Source organism: Rousettus aegyptiacus, unplaced genomic scaffold, assembly GCF_014176215.1.
Source record: "Rousettus aegyptiacus isolate mRouAeg1 unplaced genomic scaffold, mRouAeg1.p scaffold_m13_p_3, whole genome shotgun sequence".
NCBI classification, from domain to species: domain Eukaryota; kingdom Metazoa; phylum Chordata; class Mammalia; order Chiroptera; family Pteropodidae; genus Rousettus; species Rousettus aegyptiacus.
In genome coordinates this window covers 135,750,115-135,769,520 of record NW_023416306.1, presented here as the reverse complement: position 1 = coordinate 135,769,520, position 19,406 = coordinate 135,750,115, and the positions used below count along the sequence as shown (strand labels likewise).

General features: G+C 41.7%; 2 protein-coding genes and 1 pseudogene across 2 annotated transcripts; 1 reads left to right on the top strand and 2 right to left on the bottom strand.

Annotated features, from left to right (window-relative positions):
- Positions 1–5,063: 5,063 nt before the first annotated feature.
- On the bottom strand, positions 5,064–8,935 carry ARF6 (ADP ribosylation factor 6). Its single transcript, XM_016145766.2, has 2 exons — positions 8,861–8,935; positions 5,064–8,763 (listed from the first exon to the last, which is right to left on the bottom strand). The coding sequence occupies exon 2, from the start codon at positions 8,273–8,275 to the stop codon at positions 7,748–7,750; it is 528 nt and encodes a 175-aa protein (XP_016001252.1). The 5' UTR covers positions 8,276–8,763; positions 8,861–8,935; the 3' UTR covers positions 5,064–7,747.
- A 3,193-nt stretch (positions 8,936–12,128) lies between these two features.
- Positions 12,129–12,247, top strand: LOC118600969 (annotated as a pseudogene).
- Positions 12,248–15,903: 3,656 nt separating this feature from the next.
- Positions 15,904–18,012, bottom strand: RPLP1 (ribosomal protein lateral stalk subunit P1). Its single transcript, XM_016145765.2, has 4 exons — positions 17,803–18,012; positions 17,032–17,106; positions 16,199–16,316; positions 15,904–16,023 (listed from the first exon to the last, which is right to left on the bottom strand). Exons 1-4 carry the CDS (start codon positions 17,872–17,874, stop codon positions 15,944–15,946), a joined length of 345 nt encoding a protein of 114 aa, XP_016001251.1. The 5' UTR covers positions 17,875–18,012; the 3' UTR covers positions 15,904–15,943.
- Between the last annotated feature and the right edge of the window lie 1,394 nt (positions 18,013–19,406).

The following is a 19,406-nucleotide window of genomic DNA, read 5'->3' as shown; positions in this document are numbered from 1 at the left end:
AACTGGTACCCTCTAGTGCAGTTACTGAAAGAGTAGACATGGTGTTAGGGATAACTACCCTCGAATAATGAACTGTTTGATGATAGCCACTAACCACATGTGACTATTGAGCACTGGAATATGGCTAGTCCGAATTGAAATGTGCTTTAAGTATAAAATATACACTTGGATGTTGAAGGCTTCGTATGAAATAAAGAATGCAAAATACCTCTTTAATTGTTATTTTTATACTGGTGACATTGAAATAATATATTTCATATATTGGGTTAAACATTACTGACTTCACCAGTTTCTTTTCACTTTTAAAAAAGTGACTACTAAAATATTTTAAATTACGTACGTGGCTTGCATTATATTTATATTGGACAGCACTGCCCTAAGAATAGTTACAGAAGAGAATATGCCTAATAGATTTAGCCACTTTTCAAGACTGCAAATGAGATAGTTTACCCAATTATGAAAGTGTCTCTATTCATATCTTTCTATCAATAGTGCTATCATTATCTTTCACATGAGAATTAAGGATCAAAACCTTTAATTCCTTCTCCCTCCACCAGTAACATGTTCACTAATTTTATTGTACTGGTGTCTCATTTTCTCTATGCCACACTTTGAACTCATTTTCTCACCTAAATTCTCTTGAAAGGATTTCTTTCTTCCAGCCGCTATCCATGACTCTGATACATGATTCTATACAAAGCTACTAGATTAATATTCCTAAACATTGTGACTCTCTCCTGCTATATAAATATTTTTAAAAATTCAGTGGCTTTCATTACACACAAAAAAATATCCAAACTATTTGGTTTGGCTCTTGAGGGCTTCTAAAAATCTAATTTTCAACTTCCACTTTAAACCTTACCTCCTCTCCTACCACTCAAGTCAGACACAGGATTGCAGATAAAATATAAGATTTCAGATAAACAATTTTTAGTATATAGTTTTAGTATAGTGCTTAGGATATGCTTATACTAAAAATTACTGTTCATGTGAAATTGAAATTTAACTGGTGTCTTGTATATTTATTTGCTAAGTCTGGCAACCCCAGTCAGACAAGTCTATTCTCTATTTTCCAAATACTATATGTAGAGTACCACCATTGTACCTTTGCTCAAACATTTTAAATGAGATAATGCACGTAATGCATTTAGAACAGTGCCAAGCACACGATAAGCATGTATGTAATAAATAGTAATAGCACAATTCCTCTTTGTAGGTCCAATTTAATCCCCACTGGCCTTCTCTAGCCAACTCCAGCCCACAATATAATCTCTCTCCTCTGTCTAATGTTTGATATAGCACTTGAATACTTACTTTGAACATTTCAAGTATATGTCTTACCTAGCCTTAAATTTCTACATCATGTAGAAATTACTTACAAATAGAATTTTTAAGGCATTTTGTATTTTACCAAAATTATTGATTTTTACCCTTACATTCCAGTTTAAACTCCAAAGTACACGATTCAAGCACTCGAGCTTATCCTAGATTCTAGGTTCTTGCTGGATATAGTATTCTTTGAGGAAACTTCATTTAAAAAAGCGAGCTGTAATAGGGATCTAAAACACAGGAAATTCACTTATTAAACAATACTTAAAATGTCTGTAGTTATGAATTTATCAGGTGGAGATGCAATATAAGTTATACACTCTAAATTTTCTAATACTTTTTCCTTAAATTAAAAGGAGCCTATATACAAATAAGCATGCAAATAGATCACTGACATTTTTGACTTTCCCTGTTTTTCACAATGATCTGTAAAAGTCACAATCTATTGAGTAGTAACGTGATTTTTACAGGTAAAAAGTTTCTCAAACAGAATCTTAATACTGTTCTCCATTATACAGGTGGCTCAAATTATACAAGGATTCGAAATCTGTTGGTCAAATAAGAAAATTATGGGATACTAAGTTTTTTGTAAGCAAATACATACACATACACACAGTACATTATTGACCACTGGTTCACCTCAACACATAGTATAGTACAGACTACCAGAGGCCAAAGTTTGGCTCTGCTACTTATTAACATATACCTTTCCAAGCCTCAGTTTCTCAACTATAAAATGGGAGCCCTCTCCCCAAGGTTGTTGTGAGGATTAATAGAATTAATATGCATGAAATGCTTAGAACAATGTCCAGCACAGGGCAAATAACCAAAAAATGCTCTTACTATTCTTAGTGTGTTTTCCAATTTGATCTCTTTAGGACTAGCTCCGTCCTAGGACTTATTCATAAAACTTTTAGAAATAAAGATTTGGAGATAAAGCACTTTGGTTTGCCATACTAGAATAAATGTCAAATATCCAAATCCTCGCTTCTATAAGTCCCATAACAAATTATATTTTTTTCGCCTCTCAGGCCATTCTATCCAGCTGTAATGGGAAACAGCTTTTACGGTCATGAATAACCGGTTTCACACAGTTCTATGAACTATGTATTTTTATTTCTTAAAGCCCATTTGTAAATATGTCTTCTATAAAATTTAGTTCCATAACTCCTAAGTTATTTTGTTTAGTTTCTCTTTTAAGATAGTTATAGATTCTCATACCCTACAATGTAAACAGTATACAACTGTAGGCAAAAATAATACATGTTCAAAGCAAATTATTTTTCCTAGTTTATATTGGTTAAGAGGAATAATACTAAAAGAAACCAAATAGCACATATTAGTTTCCAAGTCAATAAAACACCTTCTCTTACAAAGTTTCATAATGTAAAATACTGGACTCAGGTCTTAATTACAGTAATACTGAATAAAAGCCACAGTTCAATGATGTTAATCTGAACCTATTCCAAACTAACCTAGGTTATCTAGAGGAAAGGGAACTTTAACAGAGAAGCATATTTAACTTATACCCAAAGACCACTAAAACTAAAATAAAAATAAGAAAAAATATTTTAATGAATAATTCGTGAAACTTTAGAGAATGTTAAAATTTAAGCAGACTTATTTCACACTTATTTAGGGAGGAAAAAATCCAGGTTAGACTACTCAATAAAGTCTCAAAGATCACTAAATGTTCAAATGTGGTAAACAACACGTGCCACTGTTCCCCCAAGTTTTGATTAGACTCATTAACAGTGGTCTTTTAAATTGTTGATTTCCTGTATATTTTGGTAATATTTTTAAAAATTGGGCTTTAGATCTGAGGTCAACCAATGTTTTTCATAAAGGGCTGGATAGTAAATACATTAGGCTTTTCAGGCTAAATACTGTCTCTGTTGCATATTCACATTTTTTTTTTTGTAGTCTTTAAATATCCTCTAAAAATGTAAAATAATTCTTGGTTCAGTCCCTATAAAAATGGGCTATAGCCAGATTTGCCCTTGGCCATGGTATCCCAACCCCTGCTTTATGTTATACATATTATCTTTTTGTTACTATGTCAATTCCACTGATATTCTTTCTTCAAATATTTGTTCAAATGTCACCTTCTCAATGAGCCTTACCTGAACACATTCCTACTTGTCTATATATATATATATGGCATAGCATATAAGTGTATCACATATTATTTATCATCTGATCTTTGTCTCCTACCCCCACCCACCACCACAAAGATAACTTCCATGAAGGCAGATTTTTTTTCACTGATGTATCTCCCATCCCCTAGAACAATGTCAGGTATATTAGTAGGTGTTTAATAAATCTATTTACCCTCACACTTAGAAAACAAATACTATGGAGGAAATATATAATATCCAAATGAAATAATTTAACAAGTAAAAAGGTATTCAAGGATAATATTGAAAAATATTTTCATTTTAAAATTGTTTCAAGTAGTCATAAAATATTTTAAAGGAGGAAAAAAAGGTTTAAAATTAAAGCAATTTCCCACTGTCCTACAAAATAAGGTTATCCCTTATAGAACGATTCCCTGTAAGTTACCATTACTTTAGCTTACTTAATAACAAATTTCAATCATCATTCCTAAACCCCTCCACAGATCTGTTCTGCCTCTTTGATCTCATCTGTAAGTATTCCCTATTCTATTCAACTCACTAATCCAGTCTGGCAACTTTACCATTTAGCAAAGCAGGGAAAAGTTACCTTGCTTCTTCTATGGCTCCTTCTCCCAATATATTCTTTTTATAAACTTCTTAATATTGTAATCTTTCCTACTTTGTTTTTACCATTCGATACAAAGCAAAAAGCTAGTTTCTATTGAATGTTATACTCCAAACACATTACGCTCAGTGATTAGTCAGATTTGTTATTTTTAACTCCTATGGTTATAATTTTTACCTATTAAAAAATTAAACAAGATTTGTCTTACCATAACCTTGATATATACTTGGCAAGGTACTGAGAAAATAACTTTGGGAATTTACTAAGTGCCACCACCACTCAGATTATGGCAATTGTACTTCTAAACATATTAAAACATAAAAACCCAATAGAGTAAAATAGTTTCTACTGCTATTACTGATAAACTGATACTTGATAGCCATTAGTAAATCACAATACTAAATATATTAATAACATTAAGGTGAGGGGTTAAATCATACTAGAGATCACACTAGACATTCTAAAATCAAACTACACAAACTGTTGATATGAGAGAATGCTTAAAAAAAAATGTTTAAATAACCCCTTTATCCAACAAGTTATTCATCATCTACCATTTTACTTTCTAAATGGCTACAATTCTGACATTATCAGAAGAGCAACTTCGGCTTCTAAAAATCTAACTTTAAAATCCAAGTCATTTGTAAAGGGTTAAGATGACTCTAGGCCAATTCTTTATAGACACGATTCTGTACTCCTAAAAATGATAAGGTTGTAATTTTGAAAAAAACTAGCATAATAAAAACTGCTATAGAACCTTGAAGTTTCCAACTGTTTTTGTCATAAATAATCAGATTAAGTTTAGTGGAACTCAATCAGGGCAAAACCTCTTTATAGAGACAGCATTTCAAGAATCAAATTGATTCTTTTTATTTTTATAAAAGTTAGGTGACTACCAAATTAAATTACTTTCTACCATATATCCCTGGAGAACAGGGCCCAACACACGTCCCACTTAATCTAGTTCAAACGAGTAACATAACGTGAGAAACTGCACTGTGTAATTCCTTTATTTTCTGCATATTAGTTCTTTACCAACACTACAACCATTAAGAACACAATTCCAAGTACTGTACTTTTTAGTTTGGGGCAATCACAGTCAACAGACTCATTTACTTATATTAGACAAGATTAACCTCATTCAAAACTTATTGCAGTTTATAAATTCACAAAAATACAGAAATTGATGCAATTAAACAAAAACTTCAGGATCTCATTTTTCAAATTCTTAGATTGTAACTTTTTCTGCAGGCTAATTGCCTGCCCTATGATCACCAATGGTTATGGTTCAAGTTAACTACATCAATTATCAGCCTTTTATATCCTTAAAGAAAATTAAAAATTACAACTTACCAAAAGGTTTAGGGTTTTCCAAATTTCAAATATTTGCTTCCCCTCCCCCACCTCCTTCAGTTAGACATTTCAAATAAACTAAAAATAATCACATCTCACCTGCAACATTCAATAGCAATCACTTGATGTATAAAATTTTAATTATGCCCCCCGTTATTTTAAGACAAAAAAATGGCTGCCTATCTATCTGTCACAAGTTAGAAATACATTTAAGAATTCAACACGAGGGTTTCAAGTTTCCTCCAGTTTAGGCATTTAAACCTTTGTGCTTGTCTTGTTTCAGGATGTTATTATAGCATTGATATTTGTATTACACATGTATGTACCTTAAAATGTAAAACACTGAGAATTAAATTTATGGTGGAGCCTTGGGAATTTTAAAGGAAACTAAAATGTTCTGAGATGCATCTGTCAGCCTCATTTCTAGATACTTCTACTAAAGCGAAAGAGAACTTTATACTTTAGTTGCATTTTTAATTCAAAAATCCCTCTACACCATCAGGAGCCTACAACATAGCACCTTTGCTCATCTGTTTTAAGTAAAATGTTGTTTTACTTTGAATAATTTTTTTTTTTAGCCTTATGCTTCTCATACATCTTTGGTAAAAGCTCCATTATACAATATGGCCAAAGCATGAAGGGCCGATATTGTCCAACTATATACCATGATATCCTGCTCAATTTTAGTTTTCAGACACCCTCATAAAACCTACATCTTTTCCTGTATACTGCGTTTGCAGTCTACATTTCTGAGATTCCCTAAGTTTAATTCCTTGAGGATCTCTAAAATTAATCCTTAAGGCTATATAAGAACCAGATGTTGCTTTGCAATTCTGTATCAGGCATTAACATTTGGTTCAAAGTATTATCATAGTGGTCTCAATAATCTAGTTACTGGTCCTAACCAGTAGCGAGTAATCTCGTTAGGATCTGGAAATCACCACTGGGCACACTGCTTACCCTTGAAGAAAAATAAGTTTACATTCATTGTCATCTACCTGTAGGTTCTTTCTCTTCATCCAACTTCCCCTTTGTCATTTCTCAAGTTTACACATCATTCATTCATCACATTTCTTTCCTTAAAGGAGATAGTGTATTACTGAACCAACAGATCCTTTTTGCATGAGTTAATCCTACAATCAAACAAAATTAAATACCTTTTTTATAAAATATCTTTTCCAGTGCTCTAATTAATGGAGGTGTGGATCACTCTATAAGACTTTTATCTTCAGTTGCTGTAATGTGAAAACAGGAATGCATATTTTTCCAACTAGGTAAAAGTTGCATATAATTTGAAGTTAAATGCTTTATTAATGAACAAAGTAAACATTCTAGTAATGTTAAAACTATTGGTCTTAGACATCTGAAACATGGTAAAAGCATATATTCCAGTTTTACCCAAAAGTCACTTAAAATATCTACAGATATTTTGACTGTGTGTGGATATACTGTCATTGCTCCATTTGTCTGGAGTTTTTTAAAGCTAAAATAAAAGGAAAATGCAGCAAAGTTGCTAACCTCACAGTCACAAAAATCTGTGTTCTTGATGGGTTACGATTTCATATTTTTATGCAGTGTGTAAGTTAGCTACGTAATGGGGAACTTGAGTTTAATCCCTACTCATGCATGATGTTTCAGAACTTTATAGCTGACATTTCAAAGAACTTCTTATATTACCTGTTTAACATACTGATGTGCAACTGGAACATATTACAATATTACTCATTATTTGCCTTGGTGGGCTAAGTTTACTATATTGGCTTAGATATAAAAGGTCACATTTGAAATTACTAAGTTAGAACTCATAAAGGAGGGAGAAGGCCTTAAATATAAAAGACAAACGGCAGTTTGATTAAGCAATAATTTTCAGTTTACTAGATGAAACAGACTTGCAACATAGTCTGCATGAATGCAAAATAAGCCATCTACAGCAAGTGATAAGGAAACTGGGCAAAAAGGGAAAAAAGCATACATTGGGAAAAAAGATTTTCTCGAAATAAAAAAATCAAACCATTATTATAAAGGACTTTACCAAGAAATGCTATATTTTCCCCCATCCCATTTGCTGGAAGTCAACAAGAGCATCTAGCACTTTGTGTTCATGTCAAATGTCAGATCAGAGCATCTTAATGCAAAGCAAAAGCAAAAGAAAGAGAAAAAAAAAACTCAAAGGAAACCCCTAATCCCCCCTAAACCGTAGAACAGTAACTCCAGAGTTCAAATTCAAAAGAGAAAGTGGCAATTGAAAGAGGTGATGGTGGCGATAATCCTATGAATGGGTTTTTGATTTCTCTCCTTCCGGGGGATGGATGGAGAATGCTCATTAGGATTTGTAGTTAGAGGTTAACCATGTGAGCCCCTCATAGAGTCCGTCCCCTGAGGTGGCACAGGAAGGCTGCACATACCAGTTCCTGTCCCGAATCCGGGTCAGGCCCAGTTTCTCCTGGATCTCATGGGGTTTCATGGCATCAGGCAGGTCCTGCTTGTTGGCGAAGATGAGGATTATGGCGTCCCTCATCTCCCGGTCATTGATAATGCGGTGCAGCTCCTGGCGGGCCTCGTCGATGCGGTCGCGGTCGGCGCAGTCCACCACGAAGATCAGACCCTGGGTCCCGGTGTAGTAATGCCGCCAGAGCGGCCGGATCTTGTCCTGGCCGCCCACATCCCACACGTTGAACTTGACGTTTTTGTAAGTCACCGTCTCCACGTTGAAACCTACAGTGGGGATGGTGGTCACCGACTGGCCCAGCTTCAACTTGTACAGGACTGTTGTCTTGCCGGCCGCATCCAGGCCCAACATGAGGATCCGCATTTCCTTGTTCCCGAAGATCTTGGATAGCACCTTCCCCATCGCGTCGGAGGAGCCGGGGCCGGGGGCATTCAGGTGTCCCGGGTCCCCTAAGCCAAACCCGCCGCCGCCGCAGCCGCGAAACCGAAACGAAGCCTCCCAGCCGCGAGGGCGCCTGTGCGGCCTGCGTGGGAGTTGCCTCCTCGGGGCAGAGGCCCAGGCCCGCTGCTCACTCGGGCATCACCGGCCACACAACTTGATTCCTCCAGTCGCCGCCGCCGCCGGGGCCCTGAGTCTGCGCCGGGAGAGCCGCCGCCCTGCTGAGGCGCGGCCCGGCCCGGAACTGCCCTTCCCCCCGCGGGCGCCGCGCGAGCGCCGCTGCGGTTCCCGCTCCTCCGCCTTCTCCTCCCTCCGGAGCGAGAGACTGCGGCCCTCCGGATCGGCCGCCGGTCCGCGAGCACCGGGCTCACCACCGACCCAGGCCACCGAGAGGCAGCGAGGCTCCGGCGCCTCGTCAGGTCATTGATCCTCGCGGGAACTCGGTGCGCCGCCTGCAGAGACACAGAGAGGGAGAAACGTTACTGCTGGGGCGCAGAGCCGAGCGGAGGTCGAGGTGGCCCACCTTTCCAGCTCGGCCCGGGAGGTTACCTCCAGCCGCCGCCCCGAGCGCGGGCTCCCTCCGGCCTCCACCTCCTCCTCCCAGTTCTGCCGCCGCCGCCGCCGCCGCCGCCGGAAAAGGCGCCGAGGAAACCGCCTCACTTCCCCTCCCGACCACGCAGGCGCAGCACGGCCCGACCGTTCGGACAAGAGCGACCTCTGTAAAGAGAGAGCCCGCGCGCCAAGCGTCATGGGCGCCACGCGCAGAGGGGGCGGAGCTACGGCGGCCCTGAGGGCCTGCAGGTGCGGCCGGGCTGCAGACCCGCGAATCTCGGGCCCTGACCCGCGCCCACCTGTCGCTGCTCTAGCGTCTCTTCCCCTCTCAGCTTTCCCCGCCCGCGCTCACTCCTCCAACACCCCTACTCGAACGAGACGAGCGAAAACACCGGGGAGCTGCACGGGGTGGGGCCCGCGGGCAGTCGGTTCCCTCAATGAACGCCTCCCCCATGCTGCTTCCAGGTCTCTTATCAGACCAGATGCTTTGAGAGTTCCCTCCATCCCGCCCCAGCTTTCGCGCGCCTTCGGTCTACCAGGAAAGACTTATTTGCTGTTTTTACCTTTCCCCCAACCCCTGCTTGGCTTCCTTTATTCCTCGCGCTCTGTGCGTTTCCTGAAAGACATGTGGGAGACAACAGTTTTCGTGAGGAATTTGCCGGTCTCTGTTGTCCTTTGACTGGCTTAGGTTTGCTCTGAAGCCCTTTTTGAGTGAGCACTATCTTTATACATCTCCTCAGGACCAGCCCACGTTTCTTAAAGATTATAGTATTATTAAGAGTTCTTGTGCCTTGCCGCATTTTCAACTTTTTAGGTGATTTTTATTATGTAAATATTTCCTCCTTTTAGTGTATTAGTAGAAGTTTCTCATCCACCCACCCAGTCTTAACATTAAGAGGTATAGACGATATAATCTAAGCACAGGATTTAAAATCAGAAAGACTAATTACTTTTGTGGCCTGGATCTAGGCATTATGTGTAAACTGAGTTTAATCCTGGCCTTGCTCTCTGCACCCCATTTGACGGTTAAATAATATGTTTATGGAAGACTTTAAGAAAACTTCGTATCAAATAGTGGTAAAGTTAGGCTTCAAGTTAAAATTAGGTAAGAGCTTAAATGAACCAAGGAGAGGAAAATCATTTCTTTTTAAAGAAAGGTAGTGTAACAGCATATGGTAACATACTTTTTACTTTGTAATTCAAGAAAATTTGATAATTGTAGATGGGTTAAGTGATAAGCTTCATTCCCGAAATTAAAGTTATTAATATTTGGATAATGATTGAATTTACTTTCCATCTGCCTTACTATGCACTTAACTCTCCAAGACCCCTGTGGGATAGGTAGCATTAAAATGGTCCCTTTACACTTGTGGAAACTGGGCTTTCCAAGAGATTAAATGGTTTTCCCAAGGCCTCACAGCAACTGATTGTGGGGCAACCTGATTCAGAGTCCTGTAATATAGAGCCCCAGCCACAGAGCTATCTTCCCTGGGAAGCCCCTGGAAAAGAACCTCACTTCCTTGACATCTTCACGTAGCTGTGTCTCTTGGATGTTCTCCCTGGTGATTTTTCTCTCAGCTGAGGCAAACAAGAAGAAACCCTGCCTTTCTCCTGTGTCCTAGGATCCAGAAGGGTCAAATAGAAGCTGCTTGGGGAATGAGCTAGCCTTTCTTGGGGAAGGACAGATTACCTATATCTCTGTCGCCCCCTCCTGCCCCAAAGGAGAACTTCACAGGACTACAATTGGGAGTACCCTCAAGCCTAGTGCAGGCTGGAAAAGGGGGTAAGGAGCAGTGCTTCTTCCCAAGGCATCCAAGAAGAAGGACCAGGGCATTTTAAAAAAATTTCCAACCTGTCTGGGGCTAATACTTTTCGTATAATTTAATAAAAACGAATTAATAAATGAAATGCTGCTTCAATGTGACAATTTCAAATTGCTATAGAATTTTCTAAATGCTTGCTCAAGTTCTCAGTAAATACTTCCTGTACCTGTCTGCATATGAACATATAACAATAGTTTGTGAGCCAGCACAGGTCCAGAGAGCACACTTTGGGTAGCACAGGTCCAAACAGCCACTAGGCAAAAGGCCACCCTGAGGTCACATTTCTTGGGCACTACCTCAGCGAGGGCAAGGACTCCTGCGCCATTCTGAGACTTGGGTCCTGCTGCTGACTTAGGGTGCAGCTCGAGATCTGCAGCTGGAACAGAGGGAGTAAATTAGGCCTGAGAGAGCCCCAGGGACTGTGCCCAGAAGCCAGGCCCTGGGCTCTGCCCTCCCTGCCTGTGAGACAGAACAGCAGGAACACTGATGCTATCTGAGCCAAGGAGTCCTCTGGAAACTCAGCTCCTTCCACTGACAAGCTGGCGGGTGGGGGTGGGGGAGGGAGTTGTAACCTGATATGGGGCAAGGATGGTAGATGCCCTGGGTTTGATTCCAAAATTGAATGACCACATCACCTTGTCACTCTGAGCTTCCTCTTCCAAAATGTAAAAAAGGGAGAGGGTTGTATGTTCTCTGAGTTCCTTGTAAATCTAACATGCTGTGCTTGCTCTGGAAGATCTACTGCCTGCCTTCAGGAAGAGGCAGCAAGGCTAATGCACCAGAAAGAGGACAAACCAGACTGAACACATTGGCAATGGACAGTAGTTGTGCACTGCAGGCTGCTCCCAGGGCTTCTTCGAGGACAAGGAGGATCCAGGGTTAAAGAGACCAGAAAAGGAGTAGAAAGCAAATACATTATCCATTTGGGTTAATTTAATTGCTAGACTGGGCATCAGCCTGGTGCTGTTTCCAGCAGCTAAGGTAGAGAAGCAAGTGTGATAAGTCACAGAACTCTTGTTATTATAAAAGAGGCATGGCTACTAATTCCTCAGAGGATACAAACTTTTTCCTGGCCCTAAATTAAAAAAAAAAAAATTCATATGTGATCTTATTTAGGGGACAGTAAAGATACTGCAGTCCCCACAAGTTTTATGGCAACAACAGTAGTGGTTTTCATGCGGCCATTTCTTCCAACAACCTTGGAGGAAAGCCAAGGGCACGCCAAATAGCACTGCAACTCAGTAACGTTCTTTTTAATTTTTAGACAAGAAATGAACTGGAGAGTATTAATAGGAAAAGTCAAATGTTCTAGGTAAATTACATAGGTGGCAAGGCCATATTAAAGTACACTTGGAGACATAGTTCCATAGGGTAGCGGTTACCACAGCTGCTTTAAATGCAGAAGGTCCTGGGTTTGCACCCCAGTGGCACCACAATCCATAGCCTACAGCTATGCCACCCTGAATAAGCCTGATCCTGTCTGATCTTGGAAGCTAAGCAGGGCCAGGCCTGGTTAGTACTTGGATGGGAGACCACCTAGGAAGACCAGGTGCTGTAGGCATAATAATAATAATAAAATAATAATAAAGTACACTTGGTTTTCTCTTGGCTGGGTCACTGGTGGACACAAAAACACACCTTTCCTTTTCAAGGTATGGACTGACTTGCTCATCCCCTGGGCCTATGATCACACACTGTCACACACCCGTGCTTGCCGGGCTCCCACACCATGGCCCAGGGGACCTCAAGTAAGGAGAGGCCAATTTTGCCAGTCCTATGATTAGCCACTGTGGGGCAGCACTCAGCCAGCATCTGGAAAACTCAAAAATTCCCTTTTTAAGCAAAGCCAACTAGCATGAATGCAATTCTACCAATCTACTAATTCCATTAATCTTGAAAATCTAATATTCGGCTGCGTCCACAAATACTTAAAGGGTGTAAAAATTAAACAGCTGCTCCAATAACGGGTTTTATTTCTCAGATTCTCTTTTTAATTTTTTGGGTCAGTGTTATGAGACAGCCAAGAAATGCTTATATTTTTTGAAAAACAACTGTACTAAGTGTTTTACATGTACCATTTCATTTAATCTTACAAGAGCTCTGTAAAGTACCGTCATTATTCCCCCTGATACATAGAAACAGGGCCCTCGCCTTCTTAAGTGCCTCGTCTAAGGTCACAGCCAAATTTAGTGGCAGAATGGGATTTGAATCAACCTAGGCAGCCTGCAAAGAGCACTTGACCCTGCATCTCAAAAGACCTTTGGGATCTCACGGCTGGAAGAAGTCTCTACTCCACACTCCTACCGAAGCAGACGTCTTCTGCATCCCAGCCTCAGCCTAATGCTCCAAAAACTTTCCCTTATTTTGAGCTCAAACTGTCTCAAAATTGGCCAGAGTTCTTTCCTCCATAGCTACTTGGAATAAGTTGAGTTTCCCTTCCATACTAAAGCCCCGCCAATTTCTGAAAAATTAACAGTCCTGTTAATTGTGGCTCCCCAGCTCCTAAACAGCCCTGTGGCAGGAATGGGGTCGTTATTCCCAATTTACAAATATGCTCCATCCTATTCCTATTGGTTAACGGAAGTGCTAGAATCTCCTGATATAGAGGTTTCACAAGACAATAGTTTCCTTAATCCACTAACCAGCACCCGAAACTGCGATTCGGCCACTAAACCAGATTTAAAAAACTATTACTAGCCCGACTATTGCTAACGGGCATGCGCAAAACACCATCAGGGCTCCTCGAACGCCTCCGGTGGTCAATAGGCCTCAGTGCAATTGAAAAGTTCGGCTTCTCTCGGCCATACTCGGGTTCTAGCCCCGCCTATGATCCCGCCCCCTCCTCTCAATGCGGACATTGATTGGCCAGCGGTGGGTTAGACCTGCGTGGAGTCGCAAGACTCTCTGCACCTGTGCCATTTCAAGAGCTCGGGTCTCTGTAAATGAAAGGCCGACGTGAGCTGAGGGTGCTTCATCCGGTCACCTGGCCTCAGTCTCCGAACCTTTATGCATCCCTTATCATAGGCGTTGTGGACGTGACCAAGGAGGTGACACATCACCGTGTCCAGAAAAAAGTATGTGGGCTCAGGGACGCCATGCCTGGGTTCTACTCTCTCTCCTGATGAGAATTCCCGATTCATCAATAAGGCCTGACTCGGGAATCACCCGAGAGAATCTCCCGACACCCTCGCGTTACGTCTGTGGAGCCGGGTCCTGCGGGTTTAGGATTAAAGAGTGAGTAAGGCCAAACCTTGTACCAGTGTCTTGGCCTTCCACCCTCGTTTGGGTCCCACGGTTCTTACTACAGGACCTGAACACCCACATCTGTACCTGACAACCTGGAAGTTGCATACTAAATATGAATTGAATGAATGAGGCTTGTTGTGGTGGGGTAGGACAGGTTGGTTATCTGGTGCTGTTCGGCGTACTACAGTGGACATGGATTCAGGGACGTGGATTCCAGCTCTGGCTCCGCTAATTGCTGCTGAGCAAGTTTCTCTTCCTGTCTGGGCTCCGATTTCTTCACGCATAAAGGAGATGTTGAAGTCTTATAAGTGTATATTGAACGCCAACAATGAGCCAGGCATTGTGATAAGTACTAGTGATACAGGTGAGCAAGACAGACAGCCCTGATCCCCGAATTTACCATGTGAAAAGATATTGAACGATTTTTCACAAATGCATAATTATACATCTACTTTAAGTAGTATGGGGGAACGTAGAGCAGAGATTTAACATAGCCCGAGGTGGGTTTCCTAGGGCCGCAAAGAGTAAACTAGGGTAGGACTTATTAACTTGTCTTGCTGTTGTGGACATCTGCAATTGTATTGTTGAATAACTGTACTTGATAATATCCCAATTTGCCACTTAATTTTCAGCTGTCTTGGATGCTGTTTTCCTTTTTAATTTTTTTACCCAATTTCCTCAGCAGTGTCAGTATTCCCTCCTCTGACACTTGAATGCTCAGTGTAAGGCATTCCCGTTAACTCTGAGGTAGGCACAATCATGCTGATGAGGAAACTGATGCAGGGGGCGGGGGAAGGAGCAGGAGCATGGGAAAAGACGCTGAGAACAAACTTTGGAAGTAAAGGCTGATTTTAACCCTTCCACTCACTTACTGGTTTGTAACCTCAGGCATGGTAACCTCAAGGGGTCTTGACCATGGAACTGCTGTGCAGAATGACATGACACACTTGAGATTAGCACTGCTGGCACTCAAGTTAGCTGATGGATGAGGAAGGAGGAAAGGTAGGTACTTAACATGTGGCTCAGTTTCAGGACACATTCCTTTTTGCTTCACAATGGCCCTTTTCTAATGAGAAAACTCCAAAATTTGGACAGTAAAACATGTATATACTTCTCATTGTACCCTCTCCCTTTTTAAGGTCCTTAGTTCACTATTCCTGGTTTGCCTGATACACCTTATTTTGGAGCCTTATGAAAAGGGTAATGTTCTGTAATTACTGAACTTATCTGTAGTTTTTCACCGCTTAGAACATTTTCTGGTTAATAAACCTGAGATTTTTGCTATTTTTAAGTGCTGCTTACATTCCCAGAGACATCTCTTGACGTCCACATGTAGTTTCTCCTGGGTAATACCTCGAAGTGGAATTACTGGGTTCTACGTTCATTTTTTCAAGATACACCAGTCACATACCCCAAGTGGTTATAACTTACAAATGGTCCTATACAATGGAGTGAAGCCAGAAAGTCCTACTTTTCATCAACTCCTGAATCTCATGCACCTCATTAAATGGAGACAGAAGGGCAAGATGTCCTAAGTGCCTGGCATATCATAGGTGCTCCGAACACACAATAATCACATTTTATAAATCCAAGTTCTACAGTGCCTTGGCATTTTGAAGCGATCCAATTTCCACTTCATACCATTTGTTCAGTTGACTCCTCCCCAAGCTGGTTCATTTGTTCCTTTTTCAAAGGAGCTGGAATTGTTTTATCCACTTTAACTGGGACTTAACCTGAATTTCCTTACTCATTCAGAATTATTGAACTAAACCAAGGATGCAACAGTTAATATACGGTTCTCCATACTGTGGTAGTGTCCAGCTTGTGTAGTATCTCCCATCATGAGATGGTGGCAGAGGAAAAAGACCCCAGCTTGTGTGTGTCGTAGTAGAAAAGATCGAAAGCCAGAATTACAGAAGTGAGACCACCTCTACATAGCACAGCCCCAGACACTCAGCAAGACCAAAAGCAGCAGAGTTCAGCTTTTTATTGAACATATTACAAAAGAAGCTTAGTCAAAAAGACCGAAGCCCATATCATCATCGGATTCCTCAGATTCTTCTTTCTTTGCTTCCACTTTCTTCTCCTCAGCTTAAAAAGAAAAAAAGTCAATTACACACCTGTCAATATTTTAAACTCCAAAGAGCTCCAGGCCCTCTAACTAACACAGTCAAAATACCCTAAGACTCCCCTCATCAAGCTGCCTGTGGTTTTAGGAATTCCATCAGCTTTTAAATCTCCCCTCCTCCCTCCAATAGTTTCCTACCTGGGGCAGCAGCAGTGGAGGGGGCAGGACCTCCTGCTGGTGCAGCACCAGCTGCTGGAGCAGGTCCACCAGCCCCTACATTGCAGATGAGGCTCCCAATGTTGACATTGGCCAGAGCCTGCAACACAAAGGCATACATAGGCAAATGCTCAGCTGTCATTGTTATAGAACTCACCCAAGAAAAAAGTACCTTTCCTTTAACTTAGTGATCAATTCTCATCACTATATATTTCTCTTCTTTCTTTCTTTGCTGGAGTCTGCCAGTGACAGCTTGCTACTTAGATTCCAAAAACTTAAATGTCCAGGCTGCTAAGTAATTCTAGTACTTTTTCCAAGAGAATTTACTAAAGATGTAAGTACAAGGCTTTCAATCTTTCAAAGCGCTTGCAGGATACAAGGTGAATAGTTAAGAGGCTATATGGGCTTCACTTGCCATAGATTAAGTTCCTTGGGTAGTTAGCCTTGTCTTTTATGTCCCAACACAGTAAGTGGTCAATAAAAGGCCACCATACCCAATCTCCATTAAAGCACACTATCATACTTAAAGATTTGTTTGGGTAATGTGGGAGTTATCTCCTGACTTTTTTTAGAAGTAATGACCTGGTTTGAGGACAGAAAGAGAAATCTGAGTCTGAGATCAAGAAAGGAAAGACACAAAGTCAAGACAAACTGAAACATTCATTAGCACCTAGAGATAGAAATTTGAGGAACTATCACTTAAGAGTTAGTCCAGTGGAATATCAAGCCTTATGGTACTTTTGGATGTGGATTATGACCACCTGACTTAGTAAATTAGTAGGTCTTCCCAAATCACCTTGCCACCATTACCTTACCTTTGCAAACAAACCTGGCCAGAAAGGTTCAACATTTACACCGGCTGCTTTAATGAGGGCATTGATTTTATCTTCCTAAAACAAATAAAATACCAATAAATCAGATCAAAGTGTAGCTTTCTAAATGTCTCCAAAACACTCCAAACTGAAAGTATATCACTCAAAATGTGTACAAAACCGCGTTTATCCAGTTCAAATATTTTAACTATTTTGTGTATTTAAGACGACCATTTCTTAACTCCTTTCCACTGTCATGAGCAAAAAATACTTCTGCTCCTTTGCGCCAGGCACCTTACACGGTGATGAGTTCTCTGCCATTTCACAGGCTGGAACTTGCCCAAGTCATACAGCTATTTTAAGTTAAGAGTCAAGGCTGGGAGGTGGAGCAGAGCTCATGTGCTCTCCTCCACACCATGCAGCCTGGCCCCACAGGGCCTAAGAGGACCAAAGGAGTTCAAGGAAATCACACCAAAAAGATAATAGTGTTCTGGAACACATATTATGTGCGCATTAAGTTACCCACGCGCTGCGCAATTTTCTCTAAAGGCTTTCAAAACCAGAGTGCGCAGCTGCAAATGTACTCAAGTCCCTCCCAGGCGGGCACGTGGCCGAGACCCTAGGGCAACCCGCACGTGGGCCCATCTGATGGTCACCCCGTCCGAAGCCACTGTGGGGGTGTTGAAGCCCTGGCTACTGCCAGAAGGGCCTGACTGACTGGGAGGGTGGGAAATCTGCCTCCTGCAAGCCGCCGCCCGCCAGGCCCACACTCACCGTGACCGTCACCTCATCGTCGTGCAGGATGAGGGCCGAGTAGATGCAGGCGAGCTCTGAGACGGAGGCCATGGTGTAGGCGGTGCTGGACAAGCGCTGCCGGGCGCGGTGCTAGTCGCCGGATGAAGTGAGGGCCTCACCCCAACGCGGCCTTAGCTTCCTTGGAAGGACCGAGCACCTTACCGGCAGCTGAGGAAAGGGGCAGATGCGCCTGCGCGTCGCCTCTTATACCGGCCACGCGGGCCAATCCACGCCTGCGCCTGGCGGAAGAGGCGGAGCAGAACGACCCACTGGAGGCGCTTGCGCACAAGGCGCATCTCCCTCATTCGTTAAATTTCTAGCCACCCGTTAAGTGTCGATTCTATTGATTTGGGTGAAGTTCAGGGCGCGTAAACAGTAAAACCTTTTTAAGGGAAAAATTACCTAGGTATATAGACGTCACCCTAGGTACTGTAGCTCGTGTAACACTATTTAGGCGATCATTTAATGACATCCCAGCTCCACTCCCTTAACTCCGAGCTGGCGATGTGACTGCTTGGAGGACCCGTGCTTAGCACAGCATCTCAGGTAAAATAAGCGAATGTAAGAGGAAATGAGAGACTTGCAACATTACAGAAGTAGCATTTAAGCACCTATGTCCCAGGTTCTGAGCCATACACTGTAAACTTTTAATTCTCCCAGCATAAGAGGTACCATTATCTCCATTTTATAGATGGCAAAACTAAGATGTACCTGGTAACTAGATCAGGATGGCTGCGCGGTAGAGCCTGGATTTGCAATCTAGAATCCTTAAGTGCCCTCTGTGTGCGCGGAGAGGGACGGGAATTATGAGTAAGTTTTGCCTCCACCCCTCCAAGTATCAAAGATGTATTAGGAATGAAGGGGAACTTTCCACTTCAACTTCAATTGCAATAAGGCACCTGGTGACTGGATGAAAATGACTCTCCTCGCCTCAAACTGGCCTCTATCCCATCTGTCGGCATACCTGGTTCTCCCTCCCATCGGCTTGGCTGGACCTCTACAAATTTTGTCTCCCTTGTGCGTCCAGGCTGTTTTGCTCTCTCCAGTCCCCGCACCCAGCCCAACCTCATCACTAAAGGTGGGGTGGGGCAGACTCACTGGCTCCCTTGGATCAGAAAGGCCCCTCTGAGGTCCTATCTACCTACTTTCTGAAGCATTTGAAAATAAAAATCTCTTAGACGTTCTAGTGTAACGTGCAGACATTTTTGTTCAGTTATGGCCAATTAGTTCTAAGTAAAAGGGGAGAGAAAAAAATGATGGATTCATGCTGCCATGCTAACATCATTCTACTTTTTGTATATGGATTTAACTTAGGTATAATATCAAGAATTAAAATTTTCATTCTTCAAAATTTGTGAATGCTCTTAAGTAAAAAAAAGGATTCCCAGTCAAACACTGTGTGTTAAGCATTGTCCATGGGCCATGATATTCCAGCAGGTTATACATGTGGGTTGGAGTAAGATTCCTCATTTTGACAGGGGAAATACCGCCCCCTTAAAGCCATTCCTCTGTGTGCTAAACCAAGTAGCACCAAAGTGAGGGAAACCTTTAGTGATTTCTTTTAAATCTTCCCACAAATGAAT

Coding starts and splice junctions, on each gene's coding strand:
- ARF6 (XM_016145766.2), bottom strand. CDS start 8,275: ATGGGGAAGGTGCTATCCAAGATCTTCGGGAACAAGGAAATGCGGATC.
- RPLP1 (XM_016145765.2), bottom strand. CDS start 17,874: ATGGCCTCCGTCTCAGAGCTCGCCTGCATCTACTCGGCCCTCATCCTG. Junction 17,107..17,802: donor ACGATGAGGTGACGGTCACG/GTGAGTGTGGGC, acceptor TATTTGTTTTAG/GAAGATAAAATCAATGCCCT. Junction 16,024..16,198: donor CTCCACTGCTGCTGCCCCAG/GTAGGAAACTAT, acceptor TTTCTTTTTAAG/CTGAGGAGAAGAAAGTGGAA.